Here is a 20,240-nt window from a genome sequence, read left to right as displayed (position 1 = left end):
AAACCTAAGTATAGCGTTAAATAATTTTTGAAAAGTCCAGTGTTACTTAGCGTGTACTTTACGGGTTTTAGCCTAAACTCTGCCCATGCGCAATGTGTAAAGTGACGTGTTGGCCATCTTAGATGCGACAAAATATTGACATCGAAGGAAAAAGATATACCTGAAGTTTTCAGAATGATATTACGGCTGTCGACATTACTTTTTCTTGCGAGCATTAGCAACGCTTTCTATTTACCAGGTCTTGCCCCTGTCACATACTGTGCAAAAGATGCAGCAGGCACAGGAAATGCGAACTGCAAGGTGAATGCAAATTGAATGTAGAAATTGTGTCATTTAATTAGTCTTTTTCTTGCCTTTGACAGACGATTTCATTTGCTAACTGACTAAAATTGACTTGCACAGTAAAATTTATTGTCCACGTGTCACAATGATAAAAGCACGTTGGATCATTGTGAAAGTCCGTCATGTCTATACTCGATATCCTGTTCAACACGTTGGTCATAACATTGCTCTTCAGCGAGATTATATAAGGTGACCATTCATCTAAGGAGAAAAGAGAGCCTTTTCGTTATCACGTAAAATAAGTAGATAGTGCATCTGAGGAATTTTTTGAATAAATTAGCAGTATTGAGAAATTTTTCATCACATGAGATAAAATGTGATGATTTATCATGTATTTTGAAATATTTACATTTCCAATGTCTATCCGAGAGAAAAATTACAAATAGTCAAAAAAATTTATTTCTCCATAAGTCTGGTTCGTGCATAGGGCAGTTATTAGAAAATCACGTGTTGGGCGGGACAAATGGAGAACAGAAGCCGCAGGCTTGTAGCACCTGGCTTTGTGGAATAAAGAGCATGTAACTATAAGGAATAACTGTCAGATTTTTTTTGTTTCATCATGATGATCAATCGATTGGCTTGCATGATATTTTTTATGCATAAGCGTAAAACTTAAGGTGTTTATGCAAATTATCATGCAAGCCATTCGATTGATCACATCACGAAACAAAAAATTAGGCATTTACTCCTTAAATACATCTAATTGGTAGCAATTTAATGGTCACAGCTACAAGTCGCATACAATAAAGCACATACAAGTGGTAAAATTTTGCGTTTTAGTAAACAAGGCTGAGCTTTCTTCATGAACAAGGGTTGTTGCTTGACACGCCCATTTCTTCAGAAAGGAGAAAGCAGTTAATTCTAGGGGGTAAATGTGTATTGGTGAGGAAAGTTTTTCTCCTTGATATAAGTGATATAACCTTTCTATATGGATGATAGTGTCATGAAAGCAAACACACATACACAAAAAGAATTGTACAAAAAAGTTTTTGCAAAGTTGCTTAAAGTTTATATGAAAATTGCATGTCTTAAATATTGATTGCAGTTGTAAAACCTTGTATCAGTGTTTTACCAGGTTTTATATTTTTCTTTTTCAGTCTGAGATACCAATATATGTAAACAGACTCAATTCAGTGGAAACTATTGTGCCTTATGAATATCACAAGTAAGGATCAGTTACTTAGTTACTTTACTTTGTTTTGTTTTGTCTTTATGTATATGAAAATTAAAGTATAAGCATGATAAGTGGTATAAGTATAATGAAGAACTTGGGGAAAAATATTTTGCATGATGGCATTATTCAATTTTGAAAATTGCTCTAAAGTGCTTGAAGCTTAATATGTTGTTTCTTGGCTGTACCAACCCAGTGTTATATAGTGTAACTGTAAGGTAGTGAGATAGAATACATGACAGTAAGGCTCAAGTGTCTTCTTTTTTTACAGGTTTGATTTCTGTACTGTGGATGAATCTGATTCTCCTGTGGAAAATTTAGGTCAAGTTGTGTTTGGTGAAAGGATAAGGCCTTCTCCTTATTCCGTGAGTTTTTTCCCCACAAATTGTTTGTAAAATGCTTCTGGAATGCACAAGTTTTATTCCTACAATAATTTCTCTTTATCTGATTGTACTCTAAGTAAATTTATGATATTTTTTCGTATTTTAGGTGAACATTTTATTAAACATATTAAACTGAGCAAAGAAAAAATATATATTGTTATTTCATATATATAGAGGATATTCAATGTTTTGTAGTTGAATATGGAATTTATTTCACAAGTGGGACAGGATATTTGATATTACACGAGTGCAAAGCACGAGTGAAAATATCAAAAAATCCTGTCTCACAAGTGAAATAAATTCCATATTCAACTACAAAATATTGAATTTTCTGTTTATTACATTTTTTAAAGAAATTCTTTGATTTTTCCTTTGCCTCTGTCTTTTTGTAATACATTCATGGGCTCATGAGACGTCATAGCTAAGTGAGGTGAAAACACTGTAAATATGAATTTGACAACATATTTTTGGTAATTTTGACAGTTTTATTCGCTGTCAGAATGGTTTATTTATTTCCATCTATCTTATATTAGGTCAAGGTAGATTTTTTTTACAGCAACCTTCGTTAATATGAGAAAGGAAATCGAGAGTTTTCCTGCACTTCTGATATTCGTCACACTGTGACAGGATATCATTTTGATATCCTTTCACACTGTGACAGGATATCATTTTTATTCAATGAATAAATTACAGTATTTCACTGGTAAAAATGTAATAAATTTATTTACTACATTTTACTGTGTATAGTATGACATTGACTATTTGTACATGTTGATTCCAAATATGATCTATAAGTATTTTTCCATCAATCGTCATCATATTGACATTGAGGCTGTTATGTATAGTTTCTGACTTTTCGTTGTTCGTTTAACTTTGACACTTACTCGAAATATCAATATAATAAGTGTCTCTTCATGTAATCAATTTCTACTTTTTGCTGCGTCTTTAATGATTTTTAAGACAGTCATTGTTAATGATTTTAATAGCAGATAGGCAAAATATGATGAATTATAAATCAGTTATGACCTTGCACTGTAAGTGTCACCAGAAAAAAAAACATCCTGTTCCTTGATACCATGTCTTCTGCCTGGGGCATTGAAATGTTCAGGTAAAGGTGTTAATTATGTAACCTTGTGTACACATAGCCATTTTGAAGTATCAAGGGTAAATTCCAATAGAACATGTAGAATATGCATATTGGGACTACATTTTGACTTCAAGCAATGAAGGGTTTCAAGAGATCAAAAGTTAGAGAAATCGAGTAAATTTGCTTAGTTACATAAGGGGAAAAATCAAGGCTAGAGACTCGCTTTGAGAGGTCGAAGTTTGATCCATCAAGAGTTACCTTTAGTGTTTGTCATGTTTGCCTTCCATCACACTTTGCATTTAGCTCAGTTTCAAAGAAACTAGTAACTAAAAGATATTTTTATCAAACATCATATATGATGAATTGATGTTACACATTGAAGACCACTATTTAAAATGCATAATTTTTTTTTTTACCTTGACCTTTCCTTTGAACTTATCAAAATCAGCATTTTGTGAAATTTAAGGTCGTTATTATATCTTTGCTTTGCATTAACACTAATGAAGATTGATACCACATGTAACCTTCATTTCCTTAAACAGAGGATAATAATTTTGAAAAATATTTTTTTTACAGTTGTCTTTCATGAAGAAGGAGACATGTAAGAGTGTTTGTCAGAAGTCTTACGACCCGAATAGACATGAGGATAAGGAGAGATTGAAGTTCTTAAAGAAAGGAATAGCCAATAATTACTACCACCACTGGTTTGTTTCTTGGTTTTTATATTTGTTTCATAAGTGTAAAGAATGTTAAGTGTTGAAAATTATTTTGATATTCTTGAACAAGAAAAAGAGGGGATGGGATAGTAACAGTTATAAATGAGTTAAAGTTTAGAAATTGTTATTAGAAAACATGTAATGTACATGTATTTATAAATAACACAAAGTTGTGTTTTACAGGATCGTTGATAACATGCCCATCACTTGGTTTTACAGTGTTGTAATTATTTACGCGTTGTGTTTACAGGATTGTTGATAACATGCCCATCACTTGATTTTACAGTGTTGTAATTATTTACGTGTTGTGTTTTACAGGATCGTTGATAACATGCCCATCACTTGGTGTTACGACGTAGAGAACAATCAGAAGTACTGCTCCAGGGGATTCCCCATTGGTTGCTTTGTGACTAAAGAAGGGAAAAGAAAAGATGCATGTGTTATCAATGTAAGAATTTTTTCTATGCATTTTAACAATTGTTTATTGATAATGTTCCAATCGAGTTAAAGTAATGTGTTTGTATTTTATTCTGTAGAGTTTATGCAAGAAATTGTTAGGTCTTAAATGTGGAAATGGCCAATTTGTATGTCATACTCATCTTCAAAATTTTTTGTGAACTTTCAATATCTATGGTAAAAAGTATATAACTTTGTGTTGATTTGAAATAGCTGTGAAATAATGACTATATGAGAGTTAATAGTGCTCCTTACATTATTTCGTAAAAGTTAAAGTCATTCAAATTTAAAATTCTTCTTTGAAAACCTACAAATATTGTTTTCATTTTCAGGGTAAATACACAGAAAAGGAAACATATTACGTCTTCAATCATCTGGATATAAAAATCATGTACCACATCCCAGCAGACTCTGAATGGGATAGCAGCTTTGGAAGCATAGGGGGAAGGATTGTGTCAGCCAAGGTTACTCCTAGAAGGTAAAAACAAAGTCTCATTTAATAGGGGCAAAGTGTCCCCAACTTAGGGCTCAGTTCTTTCAAATTTGATGATGATTGCAATTTGATGTTCTAACAAATAAACTAAAGGTCCCAAATTACAAATTTTGCTAAAAACAGATACACATTTCAGTATTTGTAAGGTTATAAAATGCTTAGTGTTGGACTCTCATGTTCCTATTGCTACTGTTTTAAGGTGTACAAAACTTGAAAGTTGAACTAAAAGAAAATTATGTTATTTGCAGTATCAAATATCCTGAGAAAGGTCCCTTCAAGTGTGATGACACTACTGTCCCCATGGGCATCCCAGCAAATGTGAATCAACCATTCAAGATGAACTACACATACTCTGTGACATGGGAGGTAAACATTTTATCACGAAGAGTTTAATGCTTATATTTATAAACACCCGATTTTAAAGATTGAGAATTAAAAAAGACTTCTTAAGCCTGATGTAAATATTTTCCCCATTAATTGCAGACCAGCCCAGTGAAGTGGTCATCCAGATGGGATTACATCTTGGAGTCCATGCCTCATTCCAACATTCAGTGGTTTAGGTAATTACTATTTAGTCTGTTAAATTAAAGAGAGTGGGTTTTTAACACGTAAATGATTCAACAATGGCATTTTCTATATTGAATGTTATGATTTTGAGGTTGAGCTATTATGCTTACTCTTCAAATACATTTCAAAGAATGTTTTCAACTTAACAAGTGTTTTCTCATAATTTTCTTTACCCCAAAAAGCAAAACTTGCGAAAATTGCTAATCTAATTGTCTTACGTGATCATGGAAGAATTTAATTTTCCTTTAACTGAAGTATAATTAAATAATTATAGCATCATGAATTCGCTGGTGATTGTGCTGTTCCTCTCTGGTATGGTAGCTATGATCATGTTGAGAACCCTCCACAGGGACATTGCTCGATACAACCAAATGGACAATTCCGTGAGTCTGCTTTTCTTTTCTGTTGATTATTCTTGGATGTATTTCTTACCACGATACACAAATAGTGTTGAATAATCGGGAAAATTTCATAATCGATAATCGATCAGAATCGGAGAAGCTTAATCGATCAATCATCGACTTAATTGGTAATTCAAATACAAAATTCCACTTCTTTATAGCATTTATCATTTATGGAACAAACTAAAAATAAAATTTTATCAAGTTTATTTTAAAACAACTTTTTGTCAGTTTGTTGTATTAAGTAACAAAGAAACAGAAAAAAATTAACATATTTGCTCATAAAATCTAAAAATGTTTGTCATGACATCAGATTTTGCATTCCCTGGATATGGGTAAATTTCTCCTTACTGTTGTTTAGTTAGAATAATCTAAGCCCTCAGCCCCTCACCACAGTTAGAATACGTCCCATATGCAGTACTTTACTTGTAATGTAGCAAATCGGGCGGATCCGTTCCGAAATGATTTTGAAGAATATAAAAGGATTTGAACTGGAAATAACTACCAAATTAATCAAAACAAACCTTTTTGAGATTGCTTATGCCTTTTATCCCCAAAAACAATCCATATATAGACGAAAAGCCAATTAATTTCTCAACGTTTTTCTCTCGCTTCGAATTTACCTGCCATGTTTACATTCGGAACTCTCTAGATTGTCCATAGTAAATGTATGAGTTATCGCCCGTGTTTCTTTTGCTACATTAAGAATACATGGAATGAAGTTTCGTTAAACTGGGTCCATAGGACAATATCAGAATGTTCTATCTATGTTGTTAACTTCGTCTTCGGACGCCATTTTTGTTGACCTCTTTCCTTTTCGTTTTCACATGCATTGTTAATGTGTGCGTATGTTTTGTTCAAATCTTACACGTTTATTTGGGCGAGTTTATTTGGGCGACAATCGATTATGAAAAACGTAATCGATAATCGGAATCGAACACCCAAAAATGATCGACAATCGATCGTCGGCGACAATCGTTTCATTCACTATACACAAAAGGTATCTTCTTTAAGAAAACAATATGTTTTCAGTAAAAGCAAAAAATGAATAAGGAATCAATTAAGAAATATTTATTATGCCTTCATATGAAGAATGGAGGGCATATTGCTTTGCTGCTGTTGGTCGTCAGTCCACCATCAGTTTCTTTCATTTTCTTCGCAGCGGTTGCACATATTGAAATGAAATTTGGTATACAGTTTCATCATAAAAATATCTAGGTCAAGTGTTGTTTTGGATATGACTGGACCATTTTGGTAGAGTTCTGTCCCTTAGACTTAGAAAAATTCCAATTATATAGGGGGGGGGCTTAATTTTTTTACAGACATCTCTTGTGTTGAGTTTGGATTTAATAAAAAATGATTTATTTATTTAATTCAGGAAGATGCCCAAGAAGAATTTGGCTGGAAGCTTGTCCATGGAGATGTCTTCAGACCCCCAAGGAAAGGAATGATGCTGGCTGTCTTAAATGGAAATGGTGTCCAAATCTTCTTTATGATGTTTATAACTCTCAGTAAGCAGTTGTCTTTCTTATTTTGCTTTATCGGATATTTTTGAAATTGATATTGCAAATTATATATTATCTTTTGAAAGAAACCAATTTCTGGGAATAAATATTTAAGAAGTGGAAATTTAACTAAGATAAAGACTACCCTAAATGGACCAAGTTTATTTAGACTGAAATACAGTTGAAATGTAACCCCTCCATTGTTTTTTCCATCCAAAGCAACTATATATTTGAATAATTTCAGTCTTTGCCTGCCTGGGATTCTTATCCCCCGCCAATAGAGGAGCTCTGATGACTTGCACCCTAGTCCTCTACGTTTGTCTTGGAACGCCAGCAGGATATGTGTCAGCTAGAATCTACAAAAGTAAGTCTTATCTCAAGCATCAACAGAAGTAAGATTCCTACTTTGAAGGTGTTATTACTAGCACAGACATCTTTTATATTGATTGTTTTAATGTTTTTCGATTTTATTTCAGTGTTTGGAGGAGAAAAGTGGAAGTCGAATGTCATTCTGACAGCTTTCCTATGTCCTGGGTAAGTGGAATTTCAAAAATTTTGTCTACAATGTATCGACTAATTGCAACATTGTAAACTGGTGAAATATATGAATTACTAAAAGTAATGTATCTTGCAGTTAGTACATACATGTAAGTGTTTCCTATTCTGAGTAAGAGATTTTACTAAACTGCATATTAGAATTTTTATAGAAGTCTTCAACGATCTGAATTGTGCACTTTTGGGACTGGGTTGAAATTTACAAATATCTTTAAAGTCATCTTTAACATTTATTTTAATCCAGTACTTATGTAAGTTATCATATTTTGTTACAGTACTGTATTTGGGGTATTTTTCCTGTTGAATCTCGTACTGTGGGCTGAAGGAAGTAGTGCTGCCATTCCTTTCTCTACACTGATAGCATTACTGGCTTTGTGGTTTGGTATTTCAGTTCCCCTCACCTTTGTAGGGGCATATTTTGGATACAAAAAGAGGGTAAGTGGTGGATAAAGAATTGTTGATTCTTGCTTTACATAAACATAAAGCTATTTGATTTGTTTCCACCTTTTGTGATTATGACCCCCCTCCCCATTTCATTTTCAAAACAGATCTACAGAATAACATGAATATGGTAAAGTCTACATGCAAATTATAATGTATATTTTCATACAAATATATCTTGCAAAATTTTTTTTTAAAAACCCTCCCCTACTTTAGGAATAAATCTCTCACATAAAAAATACTGATATATGATTTCACATCAGTCATCTAGTTCGTTGAATCCTAAATTACATGCTTATTATTTTCCTTCTTCAGCCTATTGAACACCCTGTCAGAACAAACCAGATTCCCCGACAGATTCCAGATCAGTCGTTTTACACCAGACCCCTCCCCGGAATACTGATGGGGGGTGTTCTACCGTTTGGTTGCATCTTCATCCAACTCTTTTTCATTCTCAATAGTATATGGTAAGAATTTCTTCACAGGTTTAGAATTATAGACATGTACATATTATCTAGAGTAGATTGTTTAATGCTGAATTAACGCTGATTTGAAGTTGCATTAATGGGCTTTGAGTTGCCAAATAAGAGTCTTTGTGCTAGCCTGTGTTAGAAAATTTTTCAAAAGATTAAAAAAAAATGTTTTGAGTTTCATAGTTACAATACTGTCAAAAAGAAAAATTTTCTTTATATGTGTCCTTAAATAGAATGTGTAAAGCTAAACAACAGTTGTAATTGCCATCTCTGCTGTTTCTGTTCTAAGATTCATTTTATAACTTTAACTTTTCAGGTCACAGCAAACCTACTACATGTTTGGGTTCCTGATGTTAGTTTTCATTATCCTTATTGTGACCTGTTCCGAGGCCACCATCCTACTGTGTTATTTCCATCTCTGTGCCGAAGTAAGGCTTCAACAAGTTTTAGTTTCTGCAGGGCTGTACCTCATTAAATGATGTCTTTAAAATACAGCATAATTTAAAGAGATACTGTATACAGGGTTATTTTTGCCCAGCTTTATCTTTGCCCTTTTGCACTTGCAAACAATTTTGTACCATCTTACATTCATCCAGTCACAGTTCTGTTTAAGAAATTGTACTGTATTCTTCAAATTTTGCCCTGTTTTAAATAAAACAGGGGGCGAAAATTCCTCTGTATACAGTATGTCATTTTAAATGTGAAAAAATAAATTAAGTACATTGTATATCAATGAAGTCACTTGCTTTAAGGTTTTGCATATTTACTCTGTACATTTGAATCAATGATTGATAACCTGTTGAATATTTTGTAGGATTACCATTGGTGGTGGCGTTCCTTCCTGACCAGTGGTTTTACAGCAGTCTATCTGTTTGGCTACTGTATTCACTATTTTGTCTCCAAGCTGGAAATACACGGAGCAGCTAGTACCTTCCTCTATTTTGGTTACACATTTATCATTGTGTTCCTTTTCTTCTTGTTGACTGGTGAGTTATTATTTTTACCAAATACATGTAAAGCACTAAAGCACCAAATTTCTGTTTCTTGTATTTATTTTTTAAAAACAGAGGAAGGGAATTTCAAAATTTTTTCCTCTGTACAAGTTATATCCTAATCAAAATGTAACTCTAAGCATTAGGGGAAATTGTATTTCTCTATTTACCATAATCTGATTTCAGAACTATTAATATTAAATGTATGAAACTCTCATGAAAATTAATACCTCAGATGAATAATTGGGGGAGGGTTTTTTTGCAATTTCTTTTGGAATTTTAAAATGAATACCATTTATATGCATTTCTGTGCATAATATTTTGAATTTTTGTTTTAACTTAGGAACAATTGGTTTCTTTGCCTGTTTCTGGTTTGTCACCAAGATCTATGGAGTAGTGAAAGTGGACTAGATTTGTTCCAGCCATTCATTGAGATGCCAGCAATGGTCCAGCATGGAGGGAAAACACTCATAAAGCTCATTAGAACACATGTCTGCCTGTGATGTATCATGTAGGAAAACACTAGATAAGGAATTCATGCACATGTATGGACAATATTTGTCACAGTCACGGAACGAGAAATTCACCAGACAGAATATAGGGTATATACAGTGTAGAGATCGAAGTCACTTTTCTTGCAGAGAATGGAATTTGGATATAGGAACTTGTCTTTTTTTGTGTGTATGAACAGCTTCTCTGTTGATTTTCTTTTAATAATGTGGTGTAATTATTTTAATAAAGGTTTCTTTTGAATTTCATGCACTTAAACTAAACAACCTTTTAGTTCAGACAAACAATATTTTTGAAGTATGTGTAAAATTTTTACGTACAAGTGTAATATCCACAAACTTTAGAACAATGTAATTGCTTTTAGCACTATTTTCAGGTATGGCAAAAATTTGAGTCATAGACTACTGATAGATTTTGATATTTTTATATCAAATCGTGTTGGACTTGTATTTATTGTATTATGTTTTCTTTATGCTAAAAAATTATTTACATTTACAATCTTGGTATGTTACGTTGAACTCATTGGATGTCTGTTGAAATCCATTTTGTGTAGAATACATGTTTCATCTTGATGTGCATTATTTGATTTCTGTCTTGCTGGAAACTGTACAAATTAAAACTTACACACAAATGTTTAATTTTTTTTAAAAATAAAAATCAAACGTTAAGAAGAAAAATAATATTACATAACCTCTGTATGTATATATTATTATCTTTTAGTTTTTCATTAACATTTCTTTGTTTTGTGAAATGTGTTTTATCTGAGGCTTAGCTCATTAAATGTGTCAGTTTAGCATACATATCATCATATTTTAATTAATCTTTTTGTTGTTGACCATTGAAATGATTCTATTTGGGGTCATGACCCCTGTATCAGTTCATTGGTGGATTTTGTTTGGTAATAAATGTTTACTCATGACACTCGCAAATTAATACTTGTACATGTATTTGAGAGTATTCGGAAAATGCTCTCATTAGGTATGGTTTTTTAATATCTTCAATGTCATTCCTCTACTTTTTACATAAATTATGCATTCTGTTTGTGGTAATCTGATACAGTGCACTATATTACTTTGGCATGAACCATACATTTGTGTAACAGAGAATACATGTGAAAAGAAACATGGATGCATATTTTGCACAAACAACCTATATTTTTTTCATTATAATCTATTGATACAAATATATTTGTAAAATATAGCTTATTTATAATTTCATGTATAAATTGTAGACTGAGGGTATGTAATATTAATACATACTGTGTGGGTGAAACTTTTGCAAGTTTAAAGTATTGAAATAAAACTACAAATTATATGGAGAGGATTTTGTGATGCAATTATGACATGAAGGGAGAAGGCTTGGTAAGTTCGGGATTTGAATCTGTGATCTACAAACCTTGCTGATGTCTCATCACAGAACTTCTGAAAACTTCAGAAATCCTGTTAAAGAGTTAAAGAAAAGATGTACATAAGGAAAGGAGGCTTTCTGAAGTACCGGGTTTATGGTTGTTAATGGTCATTTTACATGTATATTGATAAGAAGTTACAGAGAAAACTTGAAAAGTCAATGAGATAATAAACCATGATTGGTCACCATTTCCAATAAACAACACAATTAAGTGTTCATGGCATAGACAATATTGGATCGTGGGAAATTTCGAAGGTGGGATCAGATGCCTAAAAGAAGTAAGCATCGATCTCCTGTTGACCTATATCACACACATTATGAACCTTGTGCATTGAACACAGAATGAGGGAGCTATGCAGTACATACACCTGTGTAATATGTTTCACCGTGAAATCTGACCCTTAAGAATATACCGTTTTCTGTGTTCTTTACACTTTACAAGCAAGCACAGGTTTTGTCTCTCGGTGCAGGATCATTTTCTAAAATCCAACTGGAGTATATATTAATTTGCTGATAAAATCTCATGTAAGATTAAAGGATGAAAAACATTAAAAAGGGAGTGAGATAAAAAGGTGTGATATACTACATATGATTGGTTTTCAATAATTTATTTTTTTTCAATCGGGATCGGCATTCCATATGTAACAAATCGCGGCATTTTTGTTAAAGTCGGCAGTGTTTTAATTAAGTTTGCTGTGTTAATAGACAGTGTCAGTCGTTTGAGGTATCATTTTAATTATAACCTATATATCAGGCATACTTTTAAGGTACAATTGTCGATAGCATTGTCTTTTTTTCAGTTTTTTTTAAAGGTTTGACGGTAGCGATACGCACACGTGTGTTTCACTATTTGCATTGTTCTTTCAATAAGGAGTACGCAATTTTATTAAGTCAGTAGAAATCAGTCCACTGACCAAGCAATGACAGCTATGTGTTAGCAATGGTAGAGTACTTTTATAGAATTAAATGATATCAAGGGTTGTTTGGTCACTGTAAATGCTGTCAACTTTATTCTTTTATATGAATATATATAAGCTAGTTTTCTTTAGTTTTTACACTTTACAACCAACCTCCCCCCTTCCTGTTCCAAAGTGAACATTTTTTTTCTTCACAAAATTGCTTGCTAGCTTTTACAGCAAAACTCGGTTATAACGAAGTCACAGGGACCTATTGAATTACTTCGCTATATCCGTAATTCGTTATAACCGTATAAGAAATTCATTAAATTTATATAGCTGGAGATCAAAGATGACTTGTATATCCGTAATTAATATCCGTGCTGATAAACCCTTATGTATTGGCAAATCGATAGAACCGGTACTAAAGAATGAAAAATTAATCGGATGATTTATTCATATGTATCTTTTATATACATAAAACGAAGTGTCATTTCAATTTTTTTTTAAATAGACATGCACGCAATGATGCGGCATTCCATTATGTAACTTTCAATATACCATTGGTGCATTTTTGACAATGGTGATAAGTTAACCCTGAGGATATTGGCATATAATTAAGTTTTACCAATGTTACCAATGAGTCAGGAAACGTGTCAGTCAGATTTGAGGTATCATTTAAATTATAAGTTATATATCAGGCAAACTTTTCAGGATCACACTTCTTTAGTTGCCGTATAGCATATAATCCATTTCAACTTTCATGTTTTTTTTTTTAAGGTTTGATATGATTTTTATGTGATTTTGGCATGATTTGCGCACAAAAATCGTTTATATCATTGTGAATCCATGCAGTTTTCTTTGTTGCCATGTCAATAACTAGCTGTGAGTCCACAATTTTATTAATAAAGTCAATAGAAATCACTCGATTGACCAAGCAATGACAGTTATGCGTTAGCAATGGTAGAGTACTTTTTATAGAATTGAAGGATATCGAATTTTATATGAACATTGGGTTTGAAAAAAAATAAATATTCGGTTTCAAGCTTTTTTTACAATGGTTTTACTAGGGGCACATAAAACTTATTTAAAAATTTGACTTTTCACATTAATTCTCGGTTTCACTTTATATAGTGGTGAAGTGAGACTGAGATCAATAGTTCATTTTAGTTTTATGGCCCTGGAGCCAGCTGGTCTGTACAGTACTGTACTAAGTCTAACGGTTGCCCCCCCCCCCCCCTTTTTTGTTCCTTATAAACATTTTTAATTTTTTTTTCTTTTTTTTTTTTTTTTACAAAACTGCTTGCTTTTACTGGTTTAGCTATTCAATCTCCATCATATTTCAACTGATTGTAACATATTCATGTTTTTTTTTAGTGGTGTTAGATATGTCTGGAAAACACACAATTTACTTTGCTGGTAGCATAAGAGGAGGAAGACAGGATGCAGAATTGTACCTCCGTATTGTCACCCAGCTAAAATCCTATGGCACTGTACTCACTGAGCATGTAGCAAGCCCAACAGTGGAAACCGGTATGGAAATGAATTTTTTTTTTGTCGTCTTAAATTATTTTATCTCGGAAAGAAATTCAATTGTGTAAGATTTAATAACTGTAAATGTTTTTACAGATGAGGATAGCACTGGTTTAACAGATGTACAGATTCATGACAGAGATATGGACTGGTTAAATCAGTGTGATGGTATGGTAATTTTTTACAGAAAATGTTTTAGGATTCATAGTTATAATATTTTATAATACATAAATAATTCTAATTTTATCAGTGTTTCCAGTCAGTTAATCTTCCCTTAAAATAGTTAATACATGTACACAAGTGATCTTTGAAATCAATCCTCTTGAACCAGCAAAAATTTGGTTCCCATAAAGTTGACTCTTTTGAATTAAATTAATTCCAAATTAATTTTTTTCTGAAATTTTGATGATCAAATGTTGATGAGAAAAGAAAAAGGTCCAGATGTTTACATACTTTCAACATGTATTTTGTTATTGTAGTTCTGGTTGCCGAGGTGACTCAGCCATCCTTGGGAGTGGGGTATGAGATAGGCAGAGCTGTCGCCTTAAACAAAACCATCATTTGTTTATTCCGGTCAGATTCAGGAAAGAGTGAGTTTACAAATGAATTACATTTTAGGGTCTATTTTATTATTCATTCACAAGGTTCCATATTCTAGTCATTAACACAAGAATAATAACAATATAATGGGGGAAAATCTGCTGATGAAGTACAGTAGAGTGCCACATTGACTTCTGTGAACATTGTAGTCCATGGGCCTCTTGTTCTCTTCTCCTGTAAGTTATATTTGGTCCAGTGCCATGCCCTGGAAATGACAGGTGAAAGACCTGCCAGGGACAGGGAAGAGAATAGGTTGGTTTCTTTGGTAGCAAAGACCTTAAAAGAGGGATGAATGTGGCAGTCAGTCATGTTCAATGGGTCATGGCTAGATAGCTCAGTTGGTAGAGCACCTGACTGGTGATTTAGGGGACCCAGGTTCAAATCCTGGTCTGGTCCTTCAATTTTTTTCCCCTCTGGATAAACAAAACACAGTGTCTTGTAAATCAAACTTGTTTTTTTCATATAATGATGTCAGAGTAATACCCATGAAAAGAATGAAAGCCTACTTTTAATAATTATTTTGTACAGACTCATATATAAATATATATATAAGCAATGAAATGTCTTTCTTTGTTAGTATGTGTGAATTTACATTGCAGCTACTGCAGAAAAAATAATTAACCCACTTACACTTTTTTCTGCAACAGCTTCAACAGTAATTCCCAAACTGACAACCAAAAAAAAGCATTTAATATGATATTGTTTAATGTCATTTTGGTTTAATTGTAGAATTATCAGCCATGATATCTGGAGCAGTGGGGAAGAACTTCCATGTCTACAACTATAAAGAAGAACAAGTGCCGGAAATCCTAGCTAAACACCTCAAGTGATGTGAAGGACTTTGTCCAGCAATAGTTTTATAACAGACCTCAAACAAACAAATTTTGTGGAAAAGAGACACAAATGTTATACACATAGTACTGATATATAAACTGGTGCTTATTTCTGTACAAGAAATGTTTTAATGTGATTTTATACATTCTTGTGATTTTAAATGGACAATATAATTTTGATGTCCAGTATGTGACAGATACACAGGAATGTGCTTATCTGGGAGAGCTCAGACATTGAATGTTCCACAGGTGATCAGATAGTCTTGTAAAATTGTTATGTGCCTGTTGACACAGATGAATAAATATTAATGAATTTGTTCTGATTTAAGATCTTCATTGCAGACAGATTGAGTTTTTTTTGTTAATTCGGAGGGGGTATCATTTACTAAAAAATACTGAATTTAGTTACGGTTTTATTCTCAGAGTACTCAATGACATGGTTTGTAGAGATCTGCAAATTCGATTCATGATTAATGTCCATCGATCTCCAGATGTTGGCATGTATGAACTTTCAAAGTTTATTTATTGCATGACCACCACAGAATTAAATCCCCAAAATTTAATACTTTTTCCTCAAACCACAAAAATAAGGTAGTATGTGGTATGTACATGGATATATTAAGAGTTGGATGTACAGTGGAGCGTCATTTATCCAGACGCTTTGGTTTCCTTGTCAATTTGTCCGGATATATGAAGCGTCCAGATACCTGAATCACCAGTTAAACAAGACAAAACGTTTAAAAATTCCGTTCTGATGAAAAATCGTCCGGATCTGAAGCATCCGGATATCTGAAGGTCCACTGTAGTTCAAATAATCTATTTGTGTCTTGGTACAAGCCCTCATCACCGTGTCCGTAAACATTTAAATTATCATTTTAATAATTGAACATTCTATCAAAGTTGGATGTTATTGCTAGGCTTATAAATTAGAATTCCATTAAAATCTTATTTATTTTTTCTATATTTATAAATGTGTAAAATGTGATTGCAGCTGAAAATTTATAGCCAAGAATTGAAGTTGAAACTGCATCATGCCTGCATGAGTTTCAGTGTCATGGAAGTATCTGATGAGAACAAATTGTTAGAAATGTATTGAAGGGGAGGAATGTGGTGGTAAGTCATGTTTAAATGCAGGTGGCCACGCATACCTACCTGTGGACAGAGCAGCTGTTTGTAATATTGTATTAAATTAAATAGGTTTTGTCCTCCTCTGATTCCACGGAATTCAGTTATAATTAAAAAGATTTTATGCTAAAATATTTGTAAAAATAGGGGTCTGATGTATTGAATTTTTAGCTCACCTGAGCCAAAGGCTCAAGTGAGCTTTTCTGATCAAAATTTGTCCGTCGTCTGTCGTTGGCGTTGTTGTCGTTGTCGTTGTCGTAAACTTTTCACATTTTCATCTTCTTCTCAAGAACCACTGGGCCAATTTCAACCAAACTTGCCACAAAGTATCTTTAGTTCAAATGAAGGGCCACGCCCTTTTCCAAGGGGAGATAATTATGATTTAGAGAAAAATTAATGGCATTTTTAAAAAAATCTTTTTCATAAGAACCACTTGGCTAGGAAAGATGAAACTCATGTGGAATCATCCTCAGGTAGTGACGATTCAAGTTTGTTCAAATCATGACCCCCGGGGGGTAGGGTGGGGCCAAAATGGCTGATCAAAGTTTTACATAGGACCTTCTCAAGAACCACTGGGCCAGGAAAGATGAAACTCATGTGGAATCATCCTCAGGTAGTGACGATTCAAGTTTGTTCAAATCATGACCCCCGGGGGTAGGATGGGGCCAAATGGCCGATAAAAGTTTTACATAGGAATATATAGGGAATCCTTTTAAGGAGGCTGGGGGGGTCAACAAATTAACTATATATAAATCAGCCACCAGATTTAACTTATTTTTTTAAATACGGTATCCTAAGCTGTTAACTATCATTTTGCAAAGAAAACATTCATACATTTTAGTTTTAGAATTTGATCATTTTTGTATATTTTTATATGGAGCTCTTCTTTTAAAGGAGATCAAAATAGTCTGAAAATGGCTGCCAGTACACCCCAGCCTCGTTAAAATCTTCTTTTCAAGTACTTCAAAGCCATGCCTATAGTGATATTTATAGGGAATCATCCTCAGGTAGTGTTGATTCTAGTTTGTTCAAATCATGACCCCCTGGGGGGTTAAAATCAAGCCCCCCCCAGTAAACTTTCAGTTCTGATCTGATATGTTCTTTTTGCTCAGGTGAGCGATGTGGCCCCTGGGCCTCTTGTTTTTAAATGCCATATATGAGTATAAATAGAGAGAGAAATTTTGCAAAATTGGGAATAAAAGTAAAAATATTGACATAAATATGGCCCTTTGTTATATTTGACATTTATCAAAACAAAACAGAAGTTTTTAAACCCGGTCCCAAAAGCTCTGGAATCGAAATCCGACGATCGTAAATCAGCCAATGATATCACAATGTTTTTTCAGTCCTGAATGTTAAAAATGGCGGGAAATTAGAGAATGGCGTTGGATGTAAACAAAAATAATCAATATGTCTGAAAAGGAAGATACCGGGGCTTCTCAATTAGTCCCTGAAATATCAGTGGACGATAATGAGTATGTAATCTACCTATTTTGTTTTCTGTATTGATAGTATTGTATTTAATGACTGTAGCGATACTAATTTGGCAGTGTATGAAAGTGCAAGTTCTGAAGTTGCTCGATTTGTATTTGCACTTTGAAAATACATGGAACACAAGAATCTGAATTTTTGATTAGTTGACATTACATTTACATCTCTTCAGAGTGGGCATTGAATTTTAGCTTTCATGGATATAGGATTGTCGATTGCTCACAAAAACGTTTAGAATATAAATTTTGTGAAAACTTCAAGCTAAAATTAAGCTTTAGCTTTGTCTAGTCATTCTGATTAACTTTATAAAGGTATGTAGTTAATCATTTAGCTAAATCAAGAGATTATATAGGATCTACCTATGCAGTTTAGTGATTCACGGGACCTTGGTACCTCCTCAATCGTTGCTTACATCATGTGCATGTTGTAAATGTTTGCAGGTCCTTTAAAAATTTGATTGATGTTGATCTGGAAAGATTAGCAACGGCTATGGAGCTACCAAAAACAGTCAGGATAAAAGCAAACAGTGTTTTAGAGTCACTGCAACGTCAAGATGAATTCAAGGTAAGTTGGGAAACTCAAACGACATTATAATATAAAGACGAATGTGACTAAAATGGGTAGCGAAATCCGGGCCAGGCCGGGAATTTCGAAACTGAAAACTGGGTTTTTGATAATTACGAAATAAATACTCATTCTTTCTTCATGAAATTTGCGGACATAGTTTATTAATCCTAAGATTGGCCTTCGCTGAAAGTTTTAAGTCAAAATAATATGTTTTTCAAGGATTATCGCCGATTGTCCTTTTCCAAATTACTAAAATGGGTAGCGAGCCCGGATTACTCATTTTGGCGATTTAAACTTAATTTCGGCAACATATTTACAATTATTTCTTTTGGATCTCTGAAAATGAACTTAAAGCCCGAGATAATAAGCACCGCCTTCAGATTTACCTGGTCTGTATTCCCCTGTCAATCAAATAAATTAAGGTCCATCATTGGGTACTTGAAAATGATTGACATTTAGCTGCAAGTCCCTGTGTATATCTCTCTCACCTTGTTTGACACGCGTGGCCATCATCAAATTAACTTTCGGTCTTCTGATGTTTACCGCTAAGTCACAATCGCAATGAGGAAGCCATTTTGATGCAAACAATTTTAGCTTGATTATAATTAATTGATTATTATTATCTGTATTACAAACATTGAAAAATGAAAATGTTCTCATATTGTTTCAATTAAATAAATCAAGATTCAATCTGTGTATTTTTTTTTTCTAATGAAAAGTTCATAGGTGACTGAAATCTTGTTTTCATTCGTAAAAAGATTCTTGTTTTGAGACGCGGCGAAAAAATTACGATGAAAATAAAGGAGGAAAAAAACAATGTTTTTTGCTTGAAATGGATGGTAAGGTTGAAAACAAAATGTCTGATTAGTAACAACTTCGCCTGGACAAGTATTAAAATATTAATAGTTTCTTTCTTTTCCTTTTTTATATCCAAGCATTTCTTGCTACACGGGTTCTTACCTCGTTCAAGGTCACTTCAAGGTGTTAAAAATAGTTTTGAAAGAAATACAGAAGTTAGCAATAAATCAATGTTTTGTTTTAAGTTTTTTTAATTATAATCTAAATTTACTTATCGATAAAATATACACAATTGTATGTTATTTTAACTTGACGAAACCATCGTTATGGCTTTTTTTTCACAAGATACCATATGTACATGTGCTAAAAATAGGACCACGCGACTTTTTATGCAAACGGGAAGTAACTGTTTCTATTTGACCGTGATCGAAGCTCTAATTGCTACGATATTTACGATAATTATGAATAGTTTTTAAGATTTTGAAACGGACAGGCAAGGATAAGTATTTTACTGTTGAATTTGTACCTGTATTTCATTATTTTTTTTAAACAATGAACTCAAGTCATTGCTGCTGTGACAAACAATGTAAAGTACACCATACCGTAGATTTTTTTAACAGAATTCGACCGGTGAGATTTCTGCTTGTTTTGATATTGGATATGTCTGAAATTATGGAATTTTACAATGATCATTTATTATTACTAATGATATTTTTTATTCACGATGTCGAGATCTACTAATTTTATGATGAACAGTAGGCCAGCAAGCTGTACAGGTAATACTCATGGACTTCCTGTGTATACTGTTTGTGTATAGGGATTAGCGTTCTCCATGGTCTGCACGACCGTCAATGCCTCGAGGTACCAAGCATGTAAAATTAAGTCCCTCCCCCTTACC

The 20,240-nt window shown here is 33.2% G+C and overlaps 3 protein-coding genes across 4 annotated transcripts in view; all 3 read left to right on the top strand.

Annotated features, from left to right (window-relative positions):
* The first annotated feature begins 83 nt into the window (after nt 1-83).
* Nucleotides 84-10,733, top strand: LOC134234150 (transmembrane 9 superfamily member 2-like). The gene is made up of 17 exons (XM_062716211.1): nt 84-300; nt 1,440-1,507; nt 1,785-1,878; nt 3,560-3,687; nt 4,018-4,147; nt 4,488-4,633; nt 4,897-5,014; nt 5,132-5,208; nt 5,490-5,598; nt 6,995-7,127; nt 7,366-7,485; nt 7,598-7,655; nt 7,952-8,111; nt 8,433-8,584; nt 8,907-9,018; nt 9,405-9,576; nt 9,926-10,733. The coding sequence occupies exons 1-17, from the start codon at nt 175-177 to the stop codon at nt 9,991-9,993; spliced, it is 1,971 nt and encodes a 656-aa protein (XP_062572195.1). The 5' UTR covers nt 84-174; the 3' UTR covers nt 9,994-10,733.
* Nucleotides 10,734-12,110: 1,377 nt separating this feature from the next.
* Nucleotides 12,111-15,684, top strand: LOC134234165 (putative 2'-deoxynucleoside 5'-phosphate N-hydrolase 1). The gene is made up of 5 exons (XM_062716226.1): nt 12,111-12,223; nt 13,773-13,928; nt 14,025-14,096; nt 14,408-14,518; nt 15,258-15,684. The coding sequence occupies exons 2-5, from the start codon at nt 13,784-13,786 to the stop codon at nt 15,356-15,358; spliced, it is 429 nt and encodes a 142-aa protein (XP_062572210.1). The 5' UTR covers nt 12,111-12,223; nt 13,773-13,783; the 3' UTR covers nt 15,359-15,684.
* A 2,151-nt stretch (nt 15,685-17,835) lies between these two features.
* Nucleotides 17,836-20,240, top strand: part of LOC134234149 (retinoblastoma-associated protein-like) — a 43,649-nt gene continuing 41,244 nt past the window's right edge. For both annotated transcript variants that reach the window (XM_062716209.1, XM_062716208.1), the window contains exons 1-2: nt 17,836-17,961; nt 18,418-18,541. In XM_062716209.1, the coding sequence (XP_062572193.1) occupies nt 17,897-17,961; nt 18,418-18,541 (189 nt within the window). In that variant the 5' untranslated portion in view covers nt 17,836-17,896. The remainder of the gene's footprint in view (nt 17,962-18,417; nt 18,542-20,240) is intronic.

Source organism: Saccostrea cucullata, unplaced genomic scaffold (genome assembly GCF_032062105.1).
Source record: "Saccostrea cucullata isolate Sc308-1 unplaced genomic scaffold, CSIRO_AGI_Scuc_v1 ctg237, whole genome shotgun sequence".
NCBI lineage: Eukaryota > Metazoa > Mollusca > Bivalvia > Ostreida > Ostreidae > Saccostrea > Saccostrea cuccullata.
The sequence above is the reverse complement of the archived record's forward strand: the minus strand, read 5'-3'. Positions and strand labels throughout refer to the sequence as shown.

Coding starts and splice junctions, on each gene's coding strand:
- LOC134234165 (XM_062716226.1), top strand. CDS start 13,784: ATGTCTGGAAAACACACAATTTACTTTGCTGGTAGCATAAGAGGAGGA. Junction 13,929..14,024: donor AAGCCCAACAGTGGAAACCG/GTATGGAAATGA, acceptor ATGTTTTTACAG/ATGAGGATAGCACTGGTTTA. Junction 14,097..14,407: donor CTGGTTAAATCAGTGTGATG/GTATGGTAATTT, acceptor TTGTTATTGTAG/TTCTGGTTGCCGAGGTGACT.
- LOC134234150 (XM_062716211.1), top strand. CDS start 175: ATGATATTACGGCTGTCGACATTACTTTTTCTTGCGAGCATTAGCAAC. Junction 7,486..7,597: donor GTCAGCTAGAATCTACAAAA/GTAAGTCTTATC, acceptor ATTTTATTTCAG/TGTTTGGAGGAGAAAAGTGG. Junction 9,019..9,404: donor ATTTCCATCTCTGTGCCGAA/GTAAGGCTTCAA, acceptor AATATTTTGTAG/GATTACCATTGGTGGTGGCG.